General features: G+C 38.1%; 1 protein-coding gene across 1 annotated transcript; it reads left to right on the top strand.

The window, feature by feature from the left end:
- Nucleotides 1-846: 846 nt before the first annotated feature.
- On the top strand, nucleotides 847-27,921 carry ZFP91 (ZFP91 zinc finger protein, atypical E3 ubiquitin ligase). Its single transcript, XM_016200376.2, has 11 exons — nucleotides 847-1,249; nucleotides 5,819-5,847; nucleotides 16,687-16,899; nucleotides 17,148-17,184; nucleotides 17,879-17,977; nucleotides 18,519-18,656; nucleotides 19,773-19,823; nucleotides 20,208-20,286; nucleotides 21,247-21,361; nucleotides 23,772-23,871; nucleotides 24,230-27,921. The coding sequence occupies exons 1-11, from the start codon at nucleotides 900-902 to the stop codon at nucleotides 24,738-24,740; spliced, it is 1,722 nt and encodes a 573-aa protein (XP_016055862.2). The 5' UTR covers nucleotides 847-899; the 3' UTR covers nucleotides 24,741-27,921.
- The last annotated feature ends 64 nt before the right edge of the window (nucleotides 27,922-27,985 follow it).

Genomic DNA, 27,985 nt, shown 5'->3' on the forward strand with positions numbered 1-27,985 from the left:
AGGATCGGGAGGACTTCACCTCCCAGGACGCTTTTGGGCAAGTTGACTATGCGCATGCGCCGAAGAGGCGGGCCCTCCATGCCCTCACGACCCCGCCTCTGTTCTACCGCCGCCATTTTTTCAGAGACTTTCATCCGGCAGCAACGGCGCTTTTTTTCTTAAAGGAGAAGCGACAGCTCAAAAAAATTTCCCCTTCTCCCTGCAAGACCTGGCAACGCTGGGGACAGAAAGGCCACATACAGGAAAGTGGGATCGGGGTGGAGGCAGGAGAAGGTCGAGGCTCCTTCCGTGGCTTAAGGCTAGAAAGAGCCCTTGTGGCATTAGCGTCTCCTTAGGGAGGCAGGTGCGCGCGCAGCCACTTCAGGGGAGCGCGCGAGGCGGGGAAAGAGGTGCGTTTTTTTCCCACCAACCTCTTCGCGAAACCTGCCCCTCCCACTGCCCCGAGCGCGCGTGGAACTCTGGAGAGGGGGAAAGGTCACTTTAGGATTGTCGCGGGACGCAGCCGTTTAACGGTGAGAACGGGTGCGCGGGGAAGGAAACCTCGCGCGCTCCCTTGGAGCCGTTCCCTGATTGGTTGAAGGAAGGGGTGGGGGAGGGAACCCGGTACGTCGCTGTGTGGAGGGGGGCGGGGCGAAGAAGCCATTCCTCCTCTCCGATTGGTCCGCGGGGCGTTTTGTCGGGCGCGCGCGTGCGGCGCCAGCGGTAGCCGACTTTGAGTGGCAGGGGGCGGGGGGGGTGCCCTCGGAGCCGGGCGGAGGGGTGGGGGGGGAGAGAGGAGCGCAGAGTGAGTGTGTGCAGGACGCTCTGAGAGGCAGGGGGGCGGGGGGAGCAGCGCCGCGGCCGCCGCCGCCTCCGCCTCCACCGCCTGGTACGAGGGGGTGGGGGACGGACGAGCCCCGATGCCGGGGGAGACAGAAGAGCCGAGACCCCCGGAGCAGCAGGACCAGGAAGGGGGTGAGGCGGCGGCGGCGGCCAAGGCAGCTCCAGAGGAGCCCCAACAACAGCCCCCTGAGGCGGCGGCGGCGGCGCCTGCGGGGACCACTAGCAGCCGCGTGCTGAGGGGAGGACGGGACCGGGGCCGGGCCGCTGCGGCCGCCGCCGCCGCCGCCGTGTCCCGTCGGAGGAAGGCCGAGTATCCCCGCCGGCGGAGGAGCAGCCCCAGCGCCAGGCCCCCGGACGCCACAAGGCTGCAGTCCCAGGCCGCGAAGCCCCCGTCTCCGGCTCAGGGCAAGAAGAGTCCGCGACTCCTGTGAGTAACGCAGTCTTTCAGGCGGTGGGAAAGACCCCCCTGTCCGCACGCAGCCCTCTCGGCTCCCGTAGCGCCCGCTCCACGTGACATCCTGCCTGCGCTGCCCCCTGCCGGCCCGCACGACAGATGTCACGCCGCGTCCCCCGGTGCTGTCTCCTCTCCTCGGCTCCCGCGTCTGTCGGGCCGCTTCCCCGCTCCGTGAAGCCGCCCTTTGTGGCCTGGGCCTCTTCTGCTCCCTAGTGACCCGCCCGGCCCGCCGTCGCGGGCTCGCCCGCACCCTGGCGCCGGCGCTCCCTTTGTCAGCCTACCCCTTCCCCTGGGCGGCTCTCCAGGATTACATCACATCCCCGTTAGGAAACCGGCGGCGGGACCTCAGCCTTCGGAGGGTGCCGCGCCGCTCGCCGCCTTCCCTTTAATTAGCTTAAGAGCCATTTGTAGCTGTTTTTCCCACTACTAAATTTTCGCATTACTTTTCACTTGTTTTAGAAACCGGGTGCTTACTAGTAGGTAAAAACGTGGCTTTGCCAATTTTGCTGAGTGTAGTGTTTCATGTAGCACGTTTAAACGGGTGTTCATTTTTTGTTTAGTTTTTGCCAAGTAACACGTTTTTTGGTTTGGTTTTGCAAACGTTTTAATATAGGAACTTCATTCTTAGAAATTAGACTAAACTGAAAGGAGTTCCTTAATTTCCTGGAGATAATAGGGGAACCAGGAACATAAATATTTAAAAGTTTATTAAAATAACCTTCCTTTGTTGAAAATGCTGAAACAAATATTTGTAAGTCCTAGAAATTAATCACATTAGCCATTGAGTTCGTGACTGAAAACATCCTTTGTGTCTTTTGACTTTCAAGTGAAAATTAGTAAAGGCAGGGGAAATTGAAGAGGGGACAGAATCAGAGTTTTAAGTCTCCCACTTTCCTAAAAGAGTGGGGCATGTTTTGGGTATACCAGACTCAGTATACATTTAAAACACACCTGTTTCAAAATTAAGAGTTATTATTAGCTTTATTTGGATATAGATTCCTTGCACAAATTTCTTAGCCTATGCCTCATCTGTAGGACATAATGTTAATCCCTATGAGATTATTTTGTGAGAATTAAATACAGCATGTGAAGCACTAAGCATAATTTTCAACGTTTTTCATCTCATGGCACACACAGACTAATTGCTAAAATTACGTGGCACACCAAAAATATATTTTTTGCCAATGTGACCAAAAAAAAAAATAAAATAGGTATACTTTCGATTCATTCACACTGGACAGCTATTGTGGGAAAAGGGGTCAGTGCCCCTGACTAAATAGTCAGGTACTGCAAGTTTTAAAAATTCTTGCTGCACAGGGGTTGAAAATCGCTGACTTAGCACAAAGCCTGGTACATAGTGAATATTTATTGAAAGCTATTGTTTTGAGTGGTGGTGGCATGATAGAGGCATAAGTGCGCAGTGGTGTGTTTTCATGTAAATCCTGCAAAATTGGATTTTTTTTCCATTTTTTTCCTATTACCATACATACATTAATAACTTAATTTATATTTTTAAATTCCCTTTTATTTTCACCTACCCATTTGAGAGTTAAATATACCTATCTCCTTGAAACCTTTCCCTCTCTCTCTTTCAACAGTTTTGCGTATAGAAATCTCAAGATAATTATAGGTAGAGTAGTAGCTGTATACCATGATGGTTTATTTTTTTCCCTGACTCTTGACCAAAAATGAGACCTTTTACTTCCACAATATGAATGTTACAACATTCAAACTTGGATAAAGATTACTTAATTAAATCTTTTTTCCTCCACAATATTTCTGTGGGGAGAAATAGTCTTTAACTCTTAGTGTTCCTCCCTCACTTCATCCAATATCTTAAAAGGTATCATTTAGTGTTCTCTCACCTTCTCTTAGCCTCAGAAATATCTCTTGATTATGTATTTTAAATTAGGTGGTTTTGATTGGATTGTTAAAATAAATTTTTGCCGTAATTTTTTTGTTACCCATTTACTGCATTGCCCTGGAAATCAAAAGTGTCCTAAAGCATTGCCGAGTGGTAAACCTTGATTGAGCAGTAACTGGGCCTGGTGCTGTGCTGTGCTAGGGTTTATAAAGATAAATGGGACATGAACCTCATAGTCAAGGATCTTGGGGTATAAGGGGAAGGTTCACTGATGAGTGGAGGTTTATCAAATGTGTGTGCCTGGTTTACAGATTTTCAGAGTGATGAAATAAAATTTAAAACGAATTAAGTAGAAAGGTTAATCTTTTAAGACATTTCAAGAGGTTTTGAGTGTCAGTTTTTATGAACCCTGCTCAAGTGCCTTCTGACCTTGATTTATCTCTGTCTTCCTAATAACGTTATGACAAATTTTTTTAAAAAGTAAATAGAACCCCTATATTAATTACTTGTTTTATTCAGGTCCTATTCCCGTATCTCAACATTGCCTCCTATAAACTTCTAGTAATCAACTGTTTAACCTACATTTGTTTCTCTTGATTGAAGAGACAGCAAAATGTACAGCTTAAAAAGTCAAATTGGATTGATTGAAACCTCTCTTTCTATTAGAAGGCAAAATAATATATTGGCAAAAACACTGGACTTAGAAAGTTTCAGGTTCGAGCTTTCTACTACTCACTAAGTGACCTTGGGCAAGTCACTTAACCTCTTTAAATCTGTGTTTTCATCTGTAATTGATAGTTTATGATTTGCAAAATGAGATTTATAGGTAGGTGATAATTAGGTTACAGTTTCTTATAAACTTTACCCTTTGCATTGAAATGTTCACAAGGTAATGAGAAGAGCAGGAAATCTTTGTGAAGGGAAATAATAAAATTTTCAGTGAATGTGCTCAAGAGAATAGATTAAAACTTAAAGGCTAAGAAAAGATAAACCAAATTTGAAGTGCAGATGCTTATATACTCATCTATATTAAAAAATTTTTTTTGGCCCTCACCAGGTGGTTCAGTTGGTTGGAGCGTTGTCCTGTACACCAAAAGGTTGTGGGTTTGATTCCCCATCAGGGCACATACCTAGATTACTGGTTTGATCCCAGGTCAGGGAAAATATGGGAGGCAACTGATTGATGTTTCTCACATTGATATATCTCTCTTTAACTTTACCTCTTCCTTCCACCCTCCCTCTTTCTCTTTCTCTCCCCTTTCCCCTTCCTCTCTCTCTCTAAAAATCAATAAAAACATATCTTCAGGTGAGGATTTAAAAAAGTTTCTTCCACAGATTTTTCTTACTCATAAATTAAAACATCTAGGCTTTCTGTTAGTATGGAAACAATATAATTGTTAAATGAGGTTAAAATGCAAAAAGGCTTTTCATTCTGCCATATAGTAAGTCCTCTGTTTATCAGAATTTAACATCTCAATAAATACTTTCTTACACTTGTCTAATTTAGCTGTTGTATAACCATTTTGACTAAAACTGAGTATTCTTAGAGGTACCCTTTCAGGTTCAGATGGTTACAAATGAAGGAAACATATTTCTCTGGTACATGAAATTCCATTTTTGGTTTATTTTCTTGCTAAAAGTAAAATGGTATTAATCTTTGGGTGACACTTCCTTGCTCTTTACTTTTGTAGGGAAAAGGTGAGGATCATAGATAGTGAGTGAACTGAAAAAACTTTTATGGCTCTTTGGAGTAGGCTTCGATTGTATAAGACTAAGATCTCGAGTTTTCCTTTTATGGTGATCAATATGGTAATAGTAATACTGAACCATTCCAAAGGTTTTAGGAAAGTTTATTGTATGTTCTAATTGTTAGCAATTATTTCACTACTTTTTATTTAGCACTAGGATGGTTTGTATTAGCTTTTGTTAATTCTTAATTGGGACATTGGTAATATAATTTAAAATAAAATTATGATACCAAGCTATTTAAAAAATATGAAATGAGAAAATGAAAGCTGTTATTTCTAAAGACAACAGAATTTGTATTATGTTACGGCTTCTGTATTTTCTTGGATATTCTTTTTTAACCTAAGAGTATTCATTTGTATTAGGTTTATTTTCAAAAAAAGAGAGAACTCTGTACTGCTCAGAGATACTGTGTGACTTCTTTATGGTGAAGATCTAATCATGTTGACATTTGAATTTGGGTAATGGGGACAGGGGTGGCTCATTATACTGTACTCAGCAGTTACGTATGATAGAAATTTTCCCAAATTAAAAATGGAGTAACATTTTTTTAAAATTAATAGTTTATAACACATTCTAATCTTTACTGTTGCTATCTAAATGTAGTTAGAAACAATTGTTTTGAATGATGTTCTGGCTGTGTGCTGTGAAATAGAGCTATATCTGGCTATTTAAATTTACATTAATGAAAATTAAACCTTCAGTTTCTCAACTATACTAAGTATTTCAAACACACAGAAGCCACATGCAACTACTGTATTGGACAGTGCAGATACAGAATATTTTTATCACTGCAGGAATTTCTGTTGGATAACACTGGCACTAGATGCTTTCTGCATCACTCTGTAGATGAACCTGAAAGAGATAAAGTTTTATACTTTAAGAAAGTGTGCAAGATTATTCATTTAATATTTGATTTTTATTTCTTTCAGATGTGTAGAGAAAGTAACAACAGACAAAGGTAAGACTTGGTCATTCTTACCTCTGATGTATATTACACTGATTATTATCTTATAATCTGATAAAAAATAGAACGAACTTCAGCCTGATAATTTAAATTGTTCCCATTTAAAATGACTTTTATTTAGTAAATAATTATTGGAGTAGATAGAACCTATTTAAGTAAAGGCAAGTTCTGGCAAGGGGATCATTTTGACATTATTTACAAACCTAGTAATGGAAAAGCGGGTTATTGGATGTCAGTTTATTGCAGTAGTTGTGTTTTTTTAAGCGCCTGGTGTGCGTGCCTTGGGCTTGTGCACGCTCACTCTCTCTCTCTCTCCCCCCCCCCTCTCCCCCCTAAAGTAACAAAGAGCAGAATGATACACAATATATAAAGTGTAAACAAAATCTTGATGTTGGTAGAGACTCAAATTATAAATGCAGTTTGAAGAATGTGGAAAGAAAGTGTTCTAAGATTTCAGCCTAGTGAATAATTAAATTAAATTAAGTCATCAGGTCGTTTCTCTTTAAAGAGTTTTACCAAACCAAATATGTATATTGAATGTAGTCTTCTGCTTATCTGGATTATGAAGGGAAACTAATGTTCACTTTCTCTTTTTAAACACTTTTTAAAAAGACTTTATTCTGGCTTTGCAGATTGGGTTATTAAAATTGACCCTATTACGTTGGGCCAGTTGCTCATTTGTTTCATTATTTTTCTAGTCATTGGCTGTATTCCTTGATGTTAAGTTTAAATGTATAGCATCCTTCTTAAAACTGGAACAGATACATACTTTTAAGGATTTTTAAGCGTATTTCATTTATTGTATCTGACAGGCATCTACTTAATAACTGAAGGGTGACTGGTTAATTTATTCCCATGTCCTCCCTCACCCATATAATATATATGGCAAGTTTAAAACCTGGATTTTATGCTGTTTTAAAGAATGACAGTGTGTTAGGAACCAGTAACTTGAAGTGGTGGCTGTTTTGTAGATGATTAGATGTCAATGCTCAGGTTTCTTTTTTTTTTCTGAATTTTAGAATCTGGGGTTAGTTTTTCCATAATATACCAGACAGAAGTATTTTGTACTAGACAAATTTTTTTGTAGCAAGTTTTATATGATGATTTTGTCTAGTAATTTTTTGGTTTTGTTGCTGTTGTTACTTGGAAAATAGGGTAAGTCTGCCAAGAATAGAAGGGCTATGTTCATTTTGGAAATTTTATGAAGTGGGGGGAAAATGTAGAGACAGCTGGCAATCAAGTACCAGAGCAGTTCTTATTAAAACAAACAAACAAAAATCCCAAGCTGCCTTTATAAGAGTTAAAAGTGTACTTTGTGTGTCTAAAGAATATGTCTAGAGAAATTATTTTGGATTGCCTTGATAACTTGGAGAATATGGTTAAAACTTTGCATCCCTGTTGGGAGATAAGCTATTGCTCTTTGTGTAGATTTCTTAAACCAGAAGTTGGCAACTACTTAAACGGTAGTTGTGCAGCAATGGAGAAGAGATTAAAACTGCATCATGGGTAATTCAGTCTCGATGTCATTCCCACTCTAATCCACCAGTTACATGCTCTGGATCTAGGGTTAGGTATCGGGGTTTGAATTCAAGTTCTGTCTTTTATTGCAAATAATTCCCATACCTAGCATCCAGTGAGCAATCAGTAAATGGTAGCTGTTAAGTTTGTAAAATTTTGAAGAAATAGATATTCTCCAACTCCCATCTCCATTTCTTCATCATTAGTTTACCTATTACAGTAGTTTTCAATTCTGTGAATGGTACATAAAAACTGTACCTTAACATAGATTTATCCAACTAGGTCAGTGAATAAGGAAATGGAAAGTGTAGTGTAGTATTCACTTATTCCTGGGCTGTTTAATATTTAGAATTCACCTCAATTCTTTTGCCTTTCCTTGTCATTTAACTTCTCAAACAGTTATTCTGTTACTTCAGAATAGTTTTCATGTTCAGTCTGCTGAATTTTAACTGAAGTAATTCATACTCATTCCAAAGGTTGAGGCTGTCAAAAAAAACTTTGAACCGGTTGTGATATTTTCTAGAGGTATAACTCTGTTTTATTAATATTGAAAAGATTTTTTTAGTATTTTTTTTAGTCTTGTTTACTCCAAACAACTTGAAGTTATATGCTTTCCTTCAGTAAAGATAAGAACCTTTAACTTGTTTGAACAAATAAATAATATTGCACCCACAGAAAAAGCTACTTGCTGTTTTTAAATTATTAAATTACAAAGTGCCATGTTAGTTTTTCAAACTGAAATAATAAGAAACATTTCAGTATTGGTTTCTGTTCTTGCTCCATTTATTGAACCCTAATGGATATATATGTAAAACAAATGGGAAATTGCTTTGCAAAAATAGGACTTATTCATTCAACAAGTAATTATTGAGCACCTACTATTTGTGCAGCACCATTCTAGGTACTGGGTTGCATTGGTAATCAGATAAGTGCAGTGAAGACATTAAAACTGTGATACAATGTTTGATGAAGTTGGGGATAGGGAAGTTAAGTTTCCATTAAGATTGCAAGGGAAGATCTTGAGAAGGTAACATTTGAGCTCAGACCTGAATATGCAGGTAGATATCTGGATGAAGAACATTTCACACAGAAGAAGCAAAATGCAAAAGCTTAAAATATAAAAGCTTAGTTTACCCACTGCCAGAGGATTATCATCATCATTGTGAAACTTTCCAGAATATTAGCAGAAATTTTGAGGGATAGAGCCTGGCTAGTTCCTTCCTAACTTGGCTTTGTTTTCATACTGTTCTCTTTGTTTTGAACCAAGGCACATATAATTCCAGTCTTAACCTTTAGAGATGCTGTTAGTTTTAGCTGAAGCAATTCTCCTTCACAAATTAAATGATACTCTTCTAAAGTTGGCTTAAATATAAGTTTAAAAAAACACACAACTCACTTTTCCTGACTTCTCTTAATACTGCTGAGATTGGCTAATATTTCATTATGGACTTTACTAATTATGGAAAACAAAGTAGAGCTAATTATAGAAATACTCATAGTAGTCTGGTCAGGTTTCAGAAACTCAAGTTTCTGACTGTTATAAAAATGCTTGTCTCAAATGGCTGACAGTACATTAGATAGGCATTTTATTTGTCCTATTTCCTTCCTAGCCCTTTATCTTAAGGTAGCAGGAACCATATTATTTCTCTCAGTGTGAGAATGATCTACTTGGACATCTTGTTCCTTCTTCGGAGTACCCCATATCCTTTAAATCATTTCCCTAGTCCAGAAGAACAGAAGTGCAGCATATTTCATTTATGATGTATCTGGATTGTCAAACAGGCGTAAGAAAGCCTTGATTACCAGCGCATTTCAGTTATGGGACATTTTATAAATGAGGTAAATGAGTTTTTCTGTCTCTTACTTACAAAGAAATAACTTATAACAATGTTCTGGTTACATTATAAGAACCATCTCTGACACAGTTATGTTTATTCTGTTATATATAGTAATTCTTTTATATTGAAACCCCTTTCCCTGCCAGAATCACTTGAGAGTTGCAGCAGAATGCCCTGGTAGAAGAAAATTGAAGCAGAAGAAACCTAAGGTCCTGAGTGGGAAACCTATATTCAGCTAATAAGAATCCAAAACCCCTAAGAGACATCCATCTCTACATGAGGCCCTAAAGTTATCCTCACACTGAGATGATCCCGAGTGGACCAGAACCTCTGACAAAAAGGAATTAACTCTGATTTAATACTCCCTGACCTTTTAAGTCCAAGAAGGATCAAGCTCCTCTGAATTAAAACTAGTCAGGTTGATCTAACTGCATCTGGCAAAGACCCTTTAGCTTCAGTGCAGTTAATTCCCTTATAGGTTACTGGTTTAGTCTTTTCTCTGACCTACCTCATTAAATCTGGCTTGCTTCTTCTTAGTTAAATGCCCACTTGTATCCTAACTTCTTATTGGCTGTTTCTATTTGTAATTTTGCCTCTATGAGAATTTCTAGCTCTTTTCTTTACTGTGACTCTACCTAAACTTGTATCAGTTATCTATTGCTGTATAACAAACCATCTAAATAGCTGGTTTAAAATACAGCTATTTGTTATTTTCCAGTTGGGCTGTTTTCCTTTTCTCTTCTCATTGGTCTTTCAATCCAGATCTTTTCGTGTCATGATGGTCCCAGGGCAGCATTCCAAAGGCCGAAGGCAAAAGCTGCAAGGCATCTTGAAGCCCCACCTACATGATATAAGATCAACATAAATTGTATTTTTACATTACAAAAAATTGTAATTATAAAATTTAAAATGATACCATTAAGATAGTATCCAAAAATTATGAACTACTTAGGGCTGAATCTGACAAATACGTGAAAGACTAATACATTGAGAAGTATAAAACATTGCTAATTAAAATTGAAGACCTAAATAAACAGCCAGGTACCTTGTTTATGGATTTGAAGACTCAATATTGTTAAGTGGTGGTGGGAAAACTGGATCACTCTCTTACACCATTTACAAAAAGAAACTCAAAAGTGGGTTAAAAACTGTAAGGTCTCAACTGTAAAACTCCTAGAAGAAAACATAATATCTTTTTGGACATATCCCCTTGAGCAAGGGAAACAAGCAAAAATAAATAAGTGGAACTTCATCAAGCTAAAAGGCTTCTGTACAGCATAGGAGACCTGCAACAGAACAATAAGATAACTGACTGAATGGGAGAATATATTTGCAAATGATATATCTGATAATGATATATCTGATAAAGGGTTGATATCCAAAATAGATAAGAAATTCATACAACTCAATAATAAAATAATCCATTCAAAAAATGGTTAGAGGACATGACATGACTTTTCAAGACATTTCTCCAAAGAAGACATTCAGATGGCCAACAGATAGGAAAAGATGTACAACCTCACTAATCATCAGGGAAATGCAAATCAAACCACAATGAGATACTACCTCACACCAGTCAGAATGGCTACTATTAAAAAGCCAACAGATAACATGTTGACAAGGATACAGAGAAAAGGGAACCCTGTGCACTGTTGGTGGGACTGCAAACTGGTACAGTCCCTATGGAAAGAAAGTATGGAGCTTCATCAAAATAAAGATACACCATATGACCTGGCAATTCCACCTCTGGGTATTTATCCAAAGAAAATGAAAACACTAATTCGAAAAGATACATGCACTCTTGTGTTCATTTCAGTAATGTTTACAGTAGCCAAGATATGGAAGCAACCTAGGTGTCCATTGATAGATGAATGGATAAAGAAGATGTGAGACACATACCTACATACAGAATATTTCCCAGAAATGAAAAAGAATGAAACTTTAATTTGCGTCAACATAGATGGATCTGGAGGGTATTATGCTAAGTGAAATGTCAGGTAGAGAAAGATATACTGCTAATATGGTTTCACTTATATGTGAAATATTAAAAAACAAAAAAACCCAGACTCAGAGACTAAAGAGACCTTACCATAGGGAGGGAGTTGGGGGGATGAGTAAAAAGGGAAAGGAGAATATAGGCAATAATATTGTGATAAGTTTACATGGTAACAGATGATTTAAGTATACCAACTATACTTAAATTAAAAAATTTTTTTAATTAAAAATTTTAAAGTAAAAAATTTTTAAAAGATGTAATTTCTCGCCATATTGATCTATAAGTGCAATTTAAACAAAATCCCAACAGTTTTTGTTTGTTTTTTTTTTTTTTTGTGGAGAGTTTTGACCTTGAAAACTTTAAAATTCTTGGGGACCCTCTGGAGTATACAGACTATACTTTGAAAACTATTAGCCTACACTAATCAGGAATCCCACCCTCTTTCTAAGTGGGATTGATTCTTCAAGGAAAGAAAAAGAGGTGAATAGATATTTTGGGAGCATCTGAGCATGACTACTGCTCATGTGTATTCCATAATTTAATCAGACCTGATTGAAGGATATTTGATATTTCAGTATTCTGGGATTACAGGTGATATACAGAAGTGCACTTATCATAAATATACAGCTTTATGAGTGTTGACAAGGCAAGCCTAGTTATAGAACCATCACCCATCGAAGAAACAGGACATGATCCACCACCCCCAAGTGTAAACAACATTTTGACTTTTTATAGCTAAATTTAGTTTTGCTAGTTTTTTAATTTCATATAAATGAAATAATACAGTCTGTACTCTTTGGTGTGGGGTTTTTTTGCTCACCATTATGTAACATTACAGATTATACCGTTGTAGAAATATATCACTATTTATCCATTTTACTGTTCATGGCCATTTGGGTAGCTTGCAGTTATTGGCCCTTACGACTAGTGCTGCAGTGCATATTTTATTAATACAACTTTATTGAGGCATAATTTATATACCATAAAATTCGCCCATTTCAAATATACAGTTCTATATATAGATTTGCCTTTTATAGACATTTTACAAATGGACTTGTACATACAATATATTGGTATTTTTATTCCTATGCCTTTGTATAGTATTCCTTTATATGCAGATAATCCATTTGATTTATTCATTCATCAGTTCATCCACTTTTTAACTATCATGAATAATGATGCTTTGAATATTCATGGAAAAGTTTTTGAGTAGACAAATGTTTTTATTTCTTTAGGGTAGGTATCTAGGAGTGAAATCACTTGGTTGTATGGTAAATGTATGTTCAACTTTAAGAAACTGGCAAACATTTCCATTGTGGCTGTTACACTTATGTTCCCATCAGTAAGTGGGGGTTTCTGTTTCTTCACAGTATCACTGATTTTTATTGCCATTCCATTATTCTGTCAAGTTAGCTGCTTCAGGATGGTGGGGATCATGGTAAGACTAGTGAATTCCATCAACGTGGGCCCATTACTGCATTTCATTTGCTGTGAAGTAAGTTCCTTGATCAGAAAAAATCCTATGCAGAATACCATGACAGTTGGTAAGGTGTTCTGTAAGTCCACAAATGGTAATTTCGGCATAAGCACTGTGTGTAGGGGAGGCAAATCCATATCGAGAGTAAGTGTCCATTCCAGTAAGAACAAAACACTGCCACTTCCATGATGGAAGTGGTCCAGTATAGTGAACTTGCTACCACCGGGAATGGGGCCCTACCAGGGACTCGGCATTGGTCTCTGCCTCTAGCTGATTCGTCACTCAGCAGTGCCTATAGCCAGGTTTGCCTTGGTGTGAGACTCTGGATTTGCTTGTCAGCAGTCTCAGTCCTGCAGCAACAGGAGACAAGGATTTCTTTCAAGTCATTTATGTGGTACTTGAGCTGAGAATTTGGATCTCCGACATAGCTTTACCTTTCCCCACTGCCCAGCATAATTTAGGAGCAACCCTCCGAATCTCGTTATACTTGCAAATTTGAAATGTTCTAAGGTATCAGACATGATCACTAGAACCTGCCTGGCCTCTGACAAGTATTTGGGAGCATCCATTGGTGATATCTTTGCCTATTTCTATTGCCATGTTGTACAGTGGACTTTCAGTGCTCACTTTACTACTGGAAATAGTCATCAGTGCCTTTACATCTAATCAGTCCCCAGAACCAATTCAGAAAACTTATCCTAAGTTTCTCTTCCTCTGGAACCACTTTCTGTACCAGAGTCAGTATTAGGGTTCTTCAGAGCACCAACCAGTGGGATATATATAGAGAGGTTTATTTTAAGGAATTAGCTCACATGATGGTGGGGGCTGTCAAGTTCAAAATCCACAGGGCAAACCAGCAGATTGGAAATTCATGTAAGCCGGTGTTGCAGTCTTGTCTAAAATTCACAGGACTGGAAACTCAGGGTTTCTATGTTGCATTCTTAAGGCCAAATTCCTTTTCCATGAACCCTTTCTTTGCTCTTAGACTCATCTACATTATGGGGCGTAGCTTATTCAGGATCTAATTATTTAAATGTTAATCACATTTAAAACACATATTCACAGCAGCATCTAGACTGGTGTTTGACCAAACAGCTGTACACCATAGGCTAACCAAGTTGACACATAAAATTAACCAATACAACTCATGTCCTTAATTTTTGGCAGGTTTTCTCTTAATTGCCTAACTTGATACCTCCTCTTCAAGGTTTTAATTTTTGCTGTCTTTTTTTTTTTTTCTTTTCAGTTTCCAAGAGCTTTTTTTTGAGTATACTTTTGTTAAATACAGAAATAGGTTTACAGTTGTTTTGTTTGTATGGAAAATAAGTAGATTAGGTATGGTATATAAAAAGAATATAGACTATGGACTTAGATACACCTGGGTTCAAATCCTAGCTTTCTAACTTCATATGTGAGCCTGGGGAAGCCTGTTACTATTTGCTTTCCTCGTCTATAAAGACATTATTACTTACAGGGTTATGAAGACTCAATTTAGAAAGATGAAAAATATATGTACTGCTAAGCACTTAACCAGTATTTAAGATTTGTTAGTTTCTCAGAGGAAATGTAAATACTTAGAGGTGAGAAGATCTTTACTCCAGCTTCTTCCCAGCCTACCAGCCAACCACTCCCTGTCTCACCCAGCAGTCTATGTTAGCTTTGTAATCTTGAACAAATCATTTAATTTCTCTAAGCTTCAGTTAGAAAAATGGAGCAATCTGAAGGAGGACCAGATCATATTAGGATGATCCTTCTAACTTCAAGTATTTTATGATGAAGTAGCTATTATCTTTTCCAATTCAATGAGTTAGGCTGCTTTGATAGAATCTGTTGCTGTAGGATGGAGATAAATCACTCTTACATTTCATCTTTTGCTACCTAGAAGAATTAGGAGAAACTTTACCTGCCAGTGGTACTAATTAATATCTTTTTGTCTGAATTCACACTCTCATCCACTCTTACTTTGCCCCTTCTTCCTCTTTCAAGGACATGGTTATATTCACTGTGCCTTTGTGTTCAGGCAGTGGCTTACCTGATGTCTTCCTTCACCTAGGCTACTGTGGCTCTTCTCTCCCTTATATATCAGGAAGCCTCCTCAAGGTCAACTGCTATTATGAGAAACAACTAGTAATTGCCTTTAAAGTACCACACAGAAGAAAACTTGGTTTTATTTTCAAGAATTATTCACAATTTAGCATGCATTAGTACTTACGAGTTGTTTAAGGAAGTTTGCACCCTGACAGGTGTGGCTCAGTTGGTTGGGGTGCCGTCCCATACACCAAGAGGTCTTGGCTTCCATCCCCAGTTGGGGCATGTACAAAGGCAACTAATTGATGTTTCTCTCTCTTTCTCTCCAGTGGAGGAAACTTTTATAGATCTTTAAAAAAAATGTTAGATAGTTTTGCATCTTATTTTTTCCATTTAGCAATGTTTTTGCCAATAATTTCGTGTCGTTTTTTACAGATTTCTGTATAATATTTTATCTTGATACAGCATGGATTATTTAAACACTTGTTGATGGAAGGTTAGGTTGTTTCCACTCTTCAGCTATTATAAACATGCTGCAGTGAACCTTCATGTGCCAGTTTATTTTCCTAGGGTAGGTACTTAGAGGTGGAATTGCTGGATATATTTTTGGACTTCCCTGTAGGTGACGAATGTTTGTCAGTTTTTTGTATACCTGTCCAGAAGTAGTATCTATAAGAAACTTATCTTTTATATATATTACATGTATATATGCACATGAATGTATGTAACATGTATATATGTACACATGTTTGAGTATTGCATGGATATGAATTTTTTGCGTAATAAAGTGTCATGGAGTTGATTCCATACTATTGCTCATTTAATAGCTATATTAAAATTCATATAACCAAGTCCCTTCCTGATACTTAGTTTTCTACTCTTACACTACCAAAAACGGTGCTAGGACAACTAACTCTGTATGTAAGTCATTTTATAAGTGTGTGATTGTAGTTTTGTAGGATAAATTCTTAGTAGTTAAAATTAACATGAAAAGGTGTGTGCATTTATAATTTTGATAGATATTGCCAGATTGTCCTTCCTAGAAGTTTTGCCGATGCACATGCCATCGTCTGTGTTAGAGCCTGTTTTCCAGCAGCCTTGCTAATAGGCAGTGTGTGGTCAAGCACTTGGATCTTTGCCAACATGATGGGGGACCAGTGGTAACACACTATCATTTTCATTTGAGTTTCTCTTGTTATGAGTGGATTGAGCTTTGTTATTGTTTGTATGTTTGAAAGCCGTATTATTTTTATGTTTATTTAGTCAGGTGTATTAGTCTTAAGGTGTGAAATTTTGTGCTATTTCTGTTTTGAGATTATTAAAAGAATCTTCCATAGTCAAAATAGGCTCACTTTTAATATAACTAGCTTATATAGATAACAAGCAAGCTACTCTAGATTTGAAAGCCAATTTCTAACGCTAAGTTTTTATTATCTGTCGTGCTAGCTGGATGATCCTGCCTCACCTTATTTTCCCTTTAAAGTACAGGAGAAATAGAGGGTAGCAGGAGTCAAGGGAAGCATTCCTGTTAGGGGATTTCTTGGTTGGTAAAACATCTAGACCTATGTTTCTTTCTTTTTAATGCCTCTCTACTTTCAGTCATCTTTCTGGGTCCACTCACTTAATTTAGGTTCTTTTGTCTGAGATCTAAAAGTTAAAATTTCCTGAATTGAAATATTTGGTATATTTTACATAGTCCTCTCAGCATTCCACTTTTTAGTAGATAAAGCAGTATAAAATTACTACTTTACAATATGAAGTTTTTTCTTTAGAGAGATGACAATAGGGTAAGCTTTATTTGATTTTTTTCTCATTTGGTTGTTTGTATTACTTTGTTTAAAAAGCTGAGGGCTTTTTTCCTCTGGAAAAAAGTTTATCTTCTCAACTGAATTTATAATGTTTTCTACTCTTACACTACCAAGCATGGTTTTTAGTTAACTGTAAACTTGAAAAGAATGGTGTATGTTTTCATCTAGATCCCAAGGAAGAGAAAGAGGAAGAAGACGGTTCTACCCTCCCTCAGGAAGTTTCCATTGCTACAACTAGGCCTAGCCGGGGCTGGCGCAGTAGCAGCAGGACATCTATCTCTCGGCATCGTGACACAGAGAACACCCGAAGCTCTAGGTCCAAGACTGGTTCATTGCAGCTCATCTGCAAGTCAGAACCAAATACAGATCAGCTTGATTATGGTATGGTGCAAGCAGAGAATGGTCATTTAAGAACCAGTTGCCTGTTGCTTTTAAATGTAATGCTGAACATTTACTAAAACAGCTTAACTTTCAGGGGTGGGTGTGGTGATATAGGAGGGGTTCTTTTTTAACCGTTTGCACATATTCTCCTTTTGCATAATTACCTTAGGCAGTAATTTGGTCCCAGCTGCCGTGAGAAAATGTATCTACATAGATAATGTTTTGTTTTGGCTTTTTTCCCCCCCCAGAAGTTGCAGAAGAGCATCAATCTCCAGGTGGCATTAGGTGAGAAACATTTCATATTTAAACCCTTGGGGACATAGAGCACAATCACATTAAATTATTAAAAGTTGTTTTCTACTTGAAAGAATTTTGAGCTATAACAGAGAAATTAACTTCAGTTTTGGTATTAAGTTTAGATTCCACTTTGTTCTTGATTAGAGCCTTAATCATGTAATCTTTAGTTATGTAGTTCAGAAATTATGTCTCGAGGATCTTCTGTGTTCTGGCTTATTCCATGCTAGGCACTAGTGTGAAATGTGGGTGTTTAGACCAGAGTTTTGAAATTTTATCAATATCTTTGGTGATGAGTCACGTGATTTTTTAAATTTTCTATTTTGTCGTTGATAAGTCTTTTTTGATACAGCAGATTACTAGATATAGTATTATAAAGTCAATTGAATTTTAACCCTTCATGCCATTTGAGCAGTCATCACCTTGCCTTTATTTAATAAAGTGATAGCATATCTAGGATTTTTAGTTCCAATTATTCTTCAGGAAAAAGCAGCTAAATTGCAATTCAACTAGATCATAAGGATAAAAATTCTAGATAGTTTACTGTGAATCTTTGGCTATCTCCAAAGAAATTTACTTAATAAAATTCAGTGCTCACTTCCACAGCACATAAACTAAAATTAGAAAATCCCCTCAGATACAATCTTTGCAACTAGAATTTCTAATCCTTTTTGCTGCTTTTTAGTAGTGATGATGAGGAGGAGGAAGAGATGTTAATCAGTGAAGAAGAAATACCATTCAAAGATGATCCAAGAGATGAGACCTATAAACCCCACCTAGAAAGGTATGTCCCATCTTACTCCAGACATGTCAATGAAAAATAAGTTTGGAAAGCACTGTTGCATGCTTTTATTTTGCCTTGTTGCTAAACTAATGGGTATAGACTTAATTTTAAATGGATAATTAATTCTGCACTTAATTTACAAATCTAACATTCTTATTACCCCTCATACAGCCCTCTCTTCCATTGTAGAACTTTACTTTGATCATATCCTTATTATGATATCTGCATGTTTATCATAACAGGATATCATGAATTGCCTGAATACTTAGAATTTTCTACTTTTATCTTGTTTCTGTTTACAACTGTAGTGAGATTTCATTTTAGGACATCATTAGCCTAGGGTGGGGGTCATCCCATAGGCTTGAAATATTTGGCATTACTGTGCGTGTGAGGAATGGTTAGCTGGAAATCACATTTCATGAGCCAAGAATCATTATTTTACAATAAATTGATGATAACCCCAGACTTTACCTTGTTATCAAGTTTTCCTTGAAAGGATACTTTGCTAGATGCCAGTGTTGAACTGTATTTATGTTTTCAGGGAAACCCCAAAGCCACGGAGAAAATCAGGAAAGGTGAAAGAAGAGAAAGAGAAGAAAGAAATTAAAGTGGAAGTAGAAGTAGAGGTAAAAGAAGAAGAGGAGAATGAAATTAGGGAAGATGAGGAACCTCCTAGGAAGTGAGTGGGCAATTGCAACTAAAAATCATTAACATTTTGAAAGCCATTCTGAAGTGGGAAAAAGGTGGGATGTCAGGAAAGATGTTGACAGATACAGACAGGGTGGGGCAGAAGTAGGTTTGCGCCCTGGCTGGTTTTGCTCAGTGGTTAGAGCATCAGCCCACAGACTGAAGGGTCCCAGGTTTGATTCCGGCCAAGGGCACGTACCTTGGTTGCAGGCTCGATCCCAACCCTGGTTGGGTGCGTGTGGGAAGCAACCAATCGATGTGTGTCTCTCACATCGATGTTTCTCTCTCTCCCCCTCTCTCTCTCCCTCCCCCTTCCGTTCTCTGAAAAGCAGTTGCAGTTGTGTTTATGGAAAATAATACAGTAATAAATAATATAGGAATAAACTCTGTTCCGTGTACTCAGAGCTGCAAACCTACTTTTGCCCCACCCTGTATTCCTGCCTCAAGCAGCTGACAATTGTATTGCAGAGACTTCTCAAAAACTTGAAAAGTGTGGTTCAAGGCAGTACTTACGTACAAATGAATGGATAAGGCAGTAGGCATAGGGATGTAGAAGGAATAGGTCAGCAAGTAAGAGTGTGGCAAATGTGGATCTTCCAAAGAAGGGCAAATGAGGCAAATGATGTAATAAAAACTTGATCAGGTGAAAACTTCCTGTCTAGCAACCATTTCTCGTTGCAATAATAAGATTTTTGTGTTTAGGTTTTCTGGTTCTATTGCAAGGAGACTATAGTTTATATGTTTAGGGTTTTTAGATAATAGACTTTTATTCTATGTTTTAAATTGACAAGATTTAAGAGGTGGACTTTTAACTGAAACAACTCTTCAAGTAGTAACCTTGAGGTTTATCCAAACCTCCTTTATAGTACTGTATAGTTTATGAATGGTATATATTTAACTTGTGTTGCAGACTTATTTGAAAGTAAAATTACTACAGAGTGAAATGTTGGTTGGGTTTGCCACATATGTATGTGACTATGTATTCTGGGTTAGCCTTTGTTTCTGCTATCTACTCTTTGGTCTTGAGTATATATGTCTTCAGCCATCCTTTACTCAGTAAACTTCAATCCAGAACATGTGGACAGTTTACTCTGGTTTTTAATTATAGGAGAGGCAGAAGACGGAAAGATGACAAAAGTCCACGATTACCCAAAAGGAGGTGAGAATTTGTACTCCTGTATTGTACCTTCTGGTGTTAGGCACTTTACTGACATATGCCCTCATTATCTACAAGAATGGACAAAAGCAACTTGATGCAAAGTTAATGTCCTTGATGCAAAGTTACTGTTTTTATTTCCATAGCAGGATCTTAACGTTTCTAAAAACTAATATTCCTTTACCTTTTTGGGGGGGAGGGTACTAGTTTATTTTATGTTATTTTTTAAAAACACTATTAAACATTTTGAAATTGTTGGTTACTTCTAACAAGTTATATGCAAACTATATAATAGTGTAAAGTTGCTGTTCCCTAATCCGGCACTTTGAGTTAAAGGCCAAACTCTGTCTTCTCTGTTGCTAACTTTTCTCCAACATACTGATTTAGGAAAAAGCCTCCAATCCAATATGTGCGTTGTGAAATGGAAGGATGTGGAACTGTTCTTGCTCACCCTCGCTATTTGCAGGTCAGTGAAGTTGTGTAAGACAGCCTTTCACGTTTTGTACCCTTACTAGTTCTCAAGCTTGATAGGACTTTATGATGCGTGAATTTGTGTAGGCTTTATCATTGACATGCAATGCCAAGAAAAATCTTTCTTTAAACATAAAATTACTTCATTGGTTTAAAAGAAGAGAGAGAAAAAGAAAGAAAAGTATCTAAGAACCTGAGCCCAAAGGGAGGATTTCCTTGGAATCTTAGAAAATTCCAGAGTTTCCCATGGTAGTATAAATACTTTTGAGATGAGATGATTGTAACAACACACCACCAAGACACAGATGAACAGATTTTATTTTAATGTGTATTTAAAAAAAATAAAATTAGTAACTCAAACCAGTGATTTCTTGAATACTGTTTAAAATAAATTTTAAAATTTTAGTTTGTCGGGTTTTTTGGAAGTGAATCTTTTTTCTAAATATGAGTAAAGATACAGCTTATGTTTAGGTCTCAGAGAAAACATGAAAGTGAATACTAATTACTAAAGCTTAGGAAATGTCTGTTTGATATTTAGTTTAGCAGCAAGTATAACATGAGATTCAGGCCTTACTTTCTGATCCTGGTTCTGTTATAGTAATGATAGCTAGTATTCTTGTGGTGTGGGCTGTTTGCTGCACTAAGCACCATACACCATGCAGTGTATGATCTCTAGACCCTCACAGTACTATGAGATGGTTCGGTGATCTTCATTCTACAGATGAGGACTTACAGCGTTTAAGTCCACATTCCTGAGATCACGCTGCTAGTAAATGACAGGCCTATATTGGAATGCAAGTTTATTTCCAGACCCTATGTTCTTAACTATTTGATTATATTGCCTCTCTACCCATTCACAAAATATTTGGTTTTTCTTCACTTTTGACTTAGCAGAAGAGCAGATATCTAGAAAGCCTTAATTTTTATCTCTCTCCACTTTCTGTTACTGTTATAGCACCACATTAAATATCAGCATTTGCTGAAGAAGAAATATGTATGCCCTCATCCCTCCTGCGGGCGACTCTTCAGGCTCCAGAAACAACTTCTGCGACATGCCAAACATCATACAGGTACTTTCAGAATAAAATGTCTTATCGAGTAGATAAATACACTGTACTTTTAAGTATAAATTGGTAATGATAATTTTTTTCCCCTAACATAAATCTTAAAAGAGTCTAGAGTCAAGTATAAGGGAAAGGTGGAAAAGTAATATGTAATGATGTAAATTTTACAAGGGACAAATAAACCAGGGCTTTTAATTTTTTTTCTTTGATTTCTTTGAGAACTTTTATGACCTGGATAGTGATCTTTTACTCAGTACATACAGTACTGTGTGTCAGCGGACCGAACACTTTACATGTATTGTTGCTTATCCATCCATTCAGCACGACCAAGTTTGCTGTATTGGTCTTGATTTGTAGCCAAGAAACCAGAGGCGTAGCAACATTAAGTAACTTGTGTTCACACAGCTAGTTTTTGGCAAAACCAAGATTTTCTAATTCTGTTTCAGGGAGATGCTTATAGATTAAAAGTGAGGAGTATGAAGAAAAAGCCTAAATGGTAAAGGGGTTTGCTTATAGTTTATGGTAACTACTAAGTGGCTCCTGGGACTTCTGCTGTTGAAATCATTAAGGCTAGCTATTGCATTCACGTGTAACCTCCTCTAGGCGATACTGACTCAAAAAGAGAAAGGAAATGTCTTGGTGATACAAATGACAGAGTGGATTAAAATTCTATACATTTTTTGCCTTTAACAATCTCACTGCAATGTAACTAATAGGAACAATTTGGGCTGGGTATGAGCCCTAATCCAGTAGGTGCCAGACATTTGATTGTTACATGTTACCTTCTCAACAACTGTAGTCCTAAGAGTGCAAATTCTAGTTGCAGAGATGCCATGTCTCCTGCCCAAGGTCATACTGATACATGTGCCCTTTGTGTCAGTTACCATATGTGTGACTTAAGCAAGTTCCTTAATTTTTTTTGTCTTCTCCCTTTTCCTCATCTGTAAAATAAGAATAATAGTGACACCAATGTCACTGAGTATTAATGACACCAATATTATAAGAATGAAATGAGGTAACATATAATGTGTTAGTTATTACACAGGGCCTGGCACATGGTAGACATTCAAAAAACAGCAGGGTTTGAAGTTAGGTCTCAATTATTCCAAAGTCTACAGTCTGCATTATGCTATGTTTCTTCAGAGAGAATGCTGCCTGCACTCTGTTTCTTGCTAGGTGCTGCCATTTCTGCACTCTTTCTTCCTGTTAGACACTTGTCCCACAGAAAAGTACTCTCTGATAATCAGTTTAGGCTATTTTAACTAAATATCAAGCCTGCTATGACAAAAGGACAGTTTTAGAAATTCAGTTCATATCAAATACTTATATTTGATTAATACAATTTTATGATGTCAGTGTAGAGAGTTCTCCTTTTCCAAATTAGTATATACGGATTCACTTTGAAAATATATTTAAACAAATGGATACCCTACTCAGTTTATCATGCTACTGTGGAGCTGGAAAAGTGGACAAGACCTGGGAGATACTAAGAGTTGTCTCTGGGTTAGAACTGTGCATTTTTAGATACTCTGTGGAAAAGAGACCCTTAAGCATTGGTATCATTTGAGCTCTTGTTAGAGATACAGAATCTCAGACCTGCTTAATCAGCATCTGTATTTAACAAGATTCCTGAGTGGGTTCTAAGTACATTCAAGCTTGAGGAAAACTTGGTTCTTCTCCCACACTGAGTTTTAAAACTGTTTGGGATGGAGTAGAGTATCAATTTTGTTATTGTTTGCCTTTTAACTTATCCTCATGTTTTCACTCTGTGTGTAGTAATTTTAAGTGAAAGGCGTAGAAAATGTAGTGATCATTCAACAAATGATACTAAGCATCTGTTTGTGCACTGTCTTGCGAACCAAGGGATAAAGAAATAAGTAAAATGCTCCTTTGCTGCATAGATTCCACACCGTGTTACCAAAGTCATCAAAAATCCTGTGAAATTTGGGGGAGGTAGTTGAATGGTACAGGTGGTATTGGGGCAGGAGAAGAAGGTAAATGCAGGTATTGTGCTGCATATTTGATAGCAGCAGCGTGAATCTTTTGAGATAAGTGTAAATTATTTATCTTCGGTAACATTTTTAAAGAATAAAATCCAAGAAAAACGTAGTAGTTTACTTGCCAAGCAATTTATCCAAGATCTGCATTGCTGGTAAAATTAATATTAGGATTTTCATTCTCATGTATTTCTATCTAGGTCTTTTTTTAAATAGGCCCTTTCACTACTGAATGTATGGCATTAAAAAACAAAACAAAACTATATTTCTTTTTAAAATTTTGTTTATCCAGTGTTTATACATTGAAAACAATGTTGCGTTTACTCTAAATTGACCTTCCTAGTCTGCTTACTTATTGCAAAGTAGGAAAAAATACTTACAGGGTTTCTAAATGGACACTAACCACAATTTTTTCTTAGATCAAAGGGATTACATCTGTGAATACTGTGCGCGGGCCTTCAAGAGTTCCCACAATCTGGCAGTGCACCGGATGATCCATACAGGCGAGAAGCCATTACAGTGAGTGTTTATTTATTGGTAAACATCTGGGTGAGAAGCGCATTTACCCCACTTGAGGGTTAGCCCCTTTATAGACATTTCAGCTGTCACTGTTATTTACTTTTACCAAATTAGAGTGGGTATTGTTTGGGAGAGCCAACTTAGTGAACTTTTTCTTCTGTTTTTTCCTGTCTTTTAATCAAACAGAAGAAAAGAAATCAGATTAGAGTTCCATCTGGTAATTTTTTCTACTCTTTCACAAGAAGTATATGTTACTCACTATTGCTTATGTATGTGACCTAATTTCTCACCTGACTTTGAATAAGAACTCTCTTTATTTCTCTGTCTGATCAGCCATTTCCTCTTCCACTCTCCTTAGATGCGAGATCTGTGGATTCACTTGTCGGCAAAAGGCATCCCTTAATTGGCACATGAAGAAGCATGATGCAGACTCCTTCTACCAATTCTCTTGCAATATCTGTGGCAAAAAATTTGAGAAGAAGGACAGCGTAGTGGCACATAAAGCAAAAAGCCACCCTGAGGTGCTGATTGCTGAAGCTCTGGCTGCCAATGCAGGCGCCCTCATCACCAGCACAGATATCTTGGGCACTAACCCGGAGTCTCTGACACAACCTGCAGATGGTCAGGGTCTTCCTCTTCTTCCTGAGCCCTTGGGAAACTCCACCGCTGGAGAGTGCCTCCTGCTGGAGGCTGAAGGGATGTCAAAGTCCTACTGTAGTGGGACGGAGCGGGTGAGCCTGATGGCTGATGGGAAGATCTTTGTGGGAAGCGGCAGCAGTGGGGGCGCTGAAGGGCTGGTCATGAACTCGGACATACTCGGTGCTACCACAGAGGTTCTCATTGAGGATTCAGACTCTGCTGGACCTTAGTAGAAGGGAAGACTTTAGGCACTGGGACGGCTCAGACTTTGTACTTAAAAGATAAAAAGGACAAACAAGTGAAAGCGTTTAAGATCTAGTGAAGTAACCGGAGGCCTGCTCTCCCCAGCGTGGGTCACAGCACACACCTTCTCTCCCCTCCTGTCCCCTTTATAGAATTGATGTTGCCTTTACCAGGAAGGTAGACAAAAAATAAGAAGCTCTTAAAAGTGAGGGTCACCCTCATGCTCAGTTCCAGCCAGGCAGACTTCCTGCTCATTGCAGATCCCTTTTTCTAACCTGTAATTCTTCTTACATGCTCTGGATCAGCTTTTAACTCTTAGTGGTATATACTGTCCTCTCAATCCCTTCTCCTCCTCTACTGCTGCCCTACGGCCTGGCTTCTACCCACTGCAGCACACTTACCCTCAAAGTATCATATAATTCTAATCTCTGGAGGCTGGCAGCTTGACTTGGCACTTTAGGGCCCCTTAACAGGGTGAGCTGTTAAAACAGCACACATCTCTCACCCCCTTTTCTTCCGTTCCTCACTGGGTTTCCGAAAGGAAGGATACATGGGGACCACTCTGACCCCAGCACCTCAGCCCTCCTCCCAACACCTTCATATGGTTCTCAGTGGTGCTCACTTGCTTGGAGGCAGGCTCCCAACAGGGAGGGGGCTGCCCTTTACGTGGTCTCTTTGACCATAGGACAGGGCTGTGTATCAGTGAGACAGAAAAGTCCCAGTTTAATGGCAGAAATTTGCACTTTGAACATGTGTGTTTTTGTGTTGTGGAACCTGAGATTCCTTATTTATTAACGGAAAGTCTGATTTTTTTTTTTGATTTTTTTTTTTTTTGTCTTTGTTGCTATATTTTGTGGGGCTGGGAGAGACTAGATTATTCTGACATGGGGTCCTTTCCATAAGAGGTACTTTTGAAGGCAAGATATAGGGTTGAAGAAGCACAGCCAGCCTCTAAAATCATAGCTCTCCAGTGGCCTTTAAGCTGGTCCTCAGCACTAATAAAATCACTACAGTAGCTTAGTGCTTTTTCGGAAGCCTTTTTAGGGAAGAATGTTAGATTTGTGGTAATTAGTGCTCTGAGATTTTAGAGCATTGAGATTTAGGAATTTTGAGGGGATAAGGTTGTTCAGGGTCTGAATTACAGATAAAGATTTTCTCTTGTGAATTTGTTTTTATTTGTCCCCATCATTTCTTTACACATACCTCCCTGTAGGCCCAGCTCTGGCCCCTTGCCTTGTGTTTGTTTTGCTTTACTCTATCATTGGTTCATTCCAGCTCCCGATTAGTGAAGGACACTGCCATTAGTGAAGGAATATTCTAGGAGTTGTACACTTTTAAGTCAAAGAATATTGCTCTATTTTGTTTCCCTTTTAATAACACTTCAGAAGAGGAAAGGCTTCAACAAAATAATGTAATAATAGCTTCAGCTTCCACCTGAAATACTGGGAATTACCACTTCCCTTGCGATTGGGGGTTTTTTGGGGTGGATTGCTTATTACTATCCATGGGAGAGACAGGAAATGTTTTTGTGTAAGTTAAGAACTCCCAGGAGACGAAAACCCATTTTGGCTCATTTTTAGGGAATTAAAAGGGCAATTTCTGTCCTCTTGTGCACCTCAGAAGCTGGAATTCAAGGCTTGCCCTATGCATTGTTTGTCAGAAATGTGCGATGGCTGTTGGAAAGAATGAAGTTTTGCTGAGAACAAAATAAGGAACAGCTTGTTTTTCACAAACACTAAAACTACAAAGTTTATCAATTTTCTCTTTGATTTTTTTTTCACAAAAAGAGGGTAACAAAATGTCATCTCTGAAAGAGGCTTACTTGACACCCACTGGTGTCAGTGGCTGGGATGCCAGGGAGTAGGGAGTGAGACACCTACAGTGCACAGTCTTAAATGCACTATTGTTTCTCTTCGGAGTGTGGCAGCTTTGCCATCCCTCCAGTGTGGGGGTAGAAAGTGGAATAAGGACAGAAGGGGTGTCGAATATGCTTTCCTGCCCACAGTAAAAACTTGGAGTTGACTGGTGTGTTGATTAGATGTGAAAATACATGACTGACTGGGTGGTCTACAACAAAGTTGCCCCCCAACGTAAGTCTATTTTGTACTGTTTCACTAGCTAGCATCCTTTCCCCACTTTTACCTTTGTCTTTGTCACATTTATTTTATACTTTGTGTCCATAAGTTACATTTTTGGTAGTTAGTAATGAGATATTTTAGCCACGTACACAAAAGCAAACTGCGTAAAAAAACAAAACACTTTATGAGATAGAGGAAATATGATCTTCCCTATCTTACACTCCTCTTCCCTCCAAAGTTCTAATAATTAAAACTATATGTTCTTTCTCCCATTTTTTGGCCTCTTCATAGCTAACCATTTGCCTACAATTTACTTCAATAAATTATTATAGCAGGTTGCGATAAATTTTTAAATATTTTTCATGGACTTTATCTTTTTCCTTTTGAGATGGGGATGCTAGCATAGGAAAGAGTTGGTGTAAGTAAACTAACTTATACTGGGGCCTCTTCCCTTTTCCTTTCTGCTCCTCATGCTGTTTACTTCTTTGTCCTTCCAAGGAGCTCTTTCAATCTTAAAATTCTGCATTTCCTACTTCTAGTCAAATTCTGTTACCTTTTTCCCCACTGCATATTCTCCATCTTGAATGGGCAGTTCTAGATTCTGAAACTGTAGTTGAGATACTTTCTGTGCTTCCCCCTTGTTTGATTGCCCAGGGTTATCATAATTGCATAATTGAGACTTAATATGCTTCATAAAGTTTAGATAAACACTGGCCAGGATTACTGGGAGTAAAAAATATATATATATATTAAGGTATGGAAAGGCATCCACGTAGAGCACTTGAACCTCCTTTGTACCTGTTGGGAGAAAAAAATACGAAGAGTGTATTAAACCTGAGGTGGTTACAGTCTTTGTTTGAAATTCCATTTTTCTCTGCTGTCTTTTTCCCACTTTCCAATGTACTCAAGAAAATTGAAAGATTGTAATGGATCAATTTAAAATATTTTATTTCCTAAAAGCCTTTTTGCCTATTGTAATGTGCAGGACCCTTCTCCTTTGATGGGAGAGACAGGTAGTTACCTGAATCTAGGTTGAAAAAGTTATGTAAAAAGAAATTATAATAATAAAAGGGATACTCTGCTTTTCAAATTCTTGTTTTCTCTTAATCTAGGTAAGGCATATCCAAAATAAATATGTAAAGAAGAAAAATAAA

This window comes from Miniopterus natalensis, chromosome 11, assembly GCF_054644295.1.
Source record: "Miniopterus natalensis isolate mMinNat1 chromosome 11, mMinNat1.hap1, whole genome shotgun sequence".
In the NCBI taxonomy this organism is placed as follows: domain Eukaryota; kingdom Metazoa; phylum Chordata; class Mammalia; order Chiroptera; family Miniopteridae; genus Miniopterus; species Miniopterus natalensis.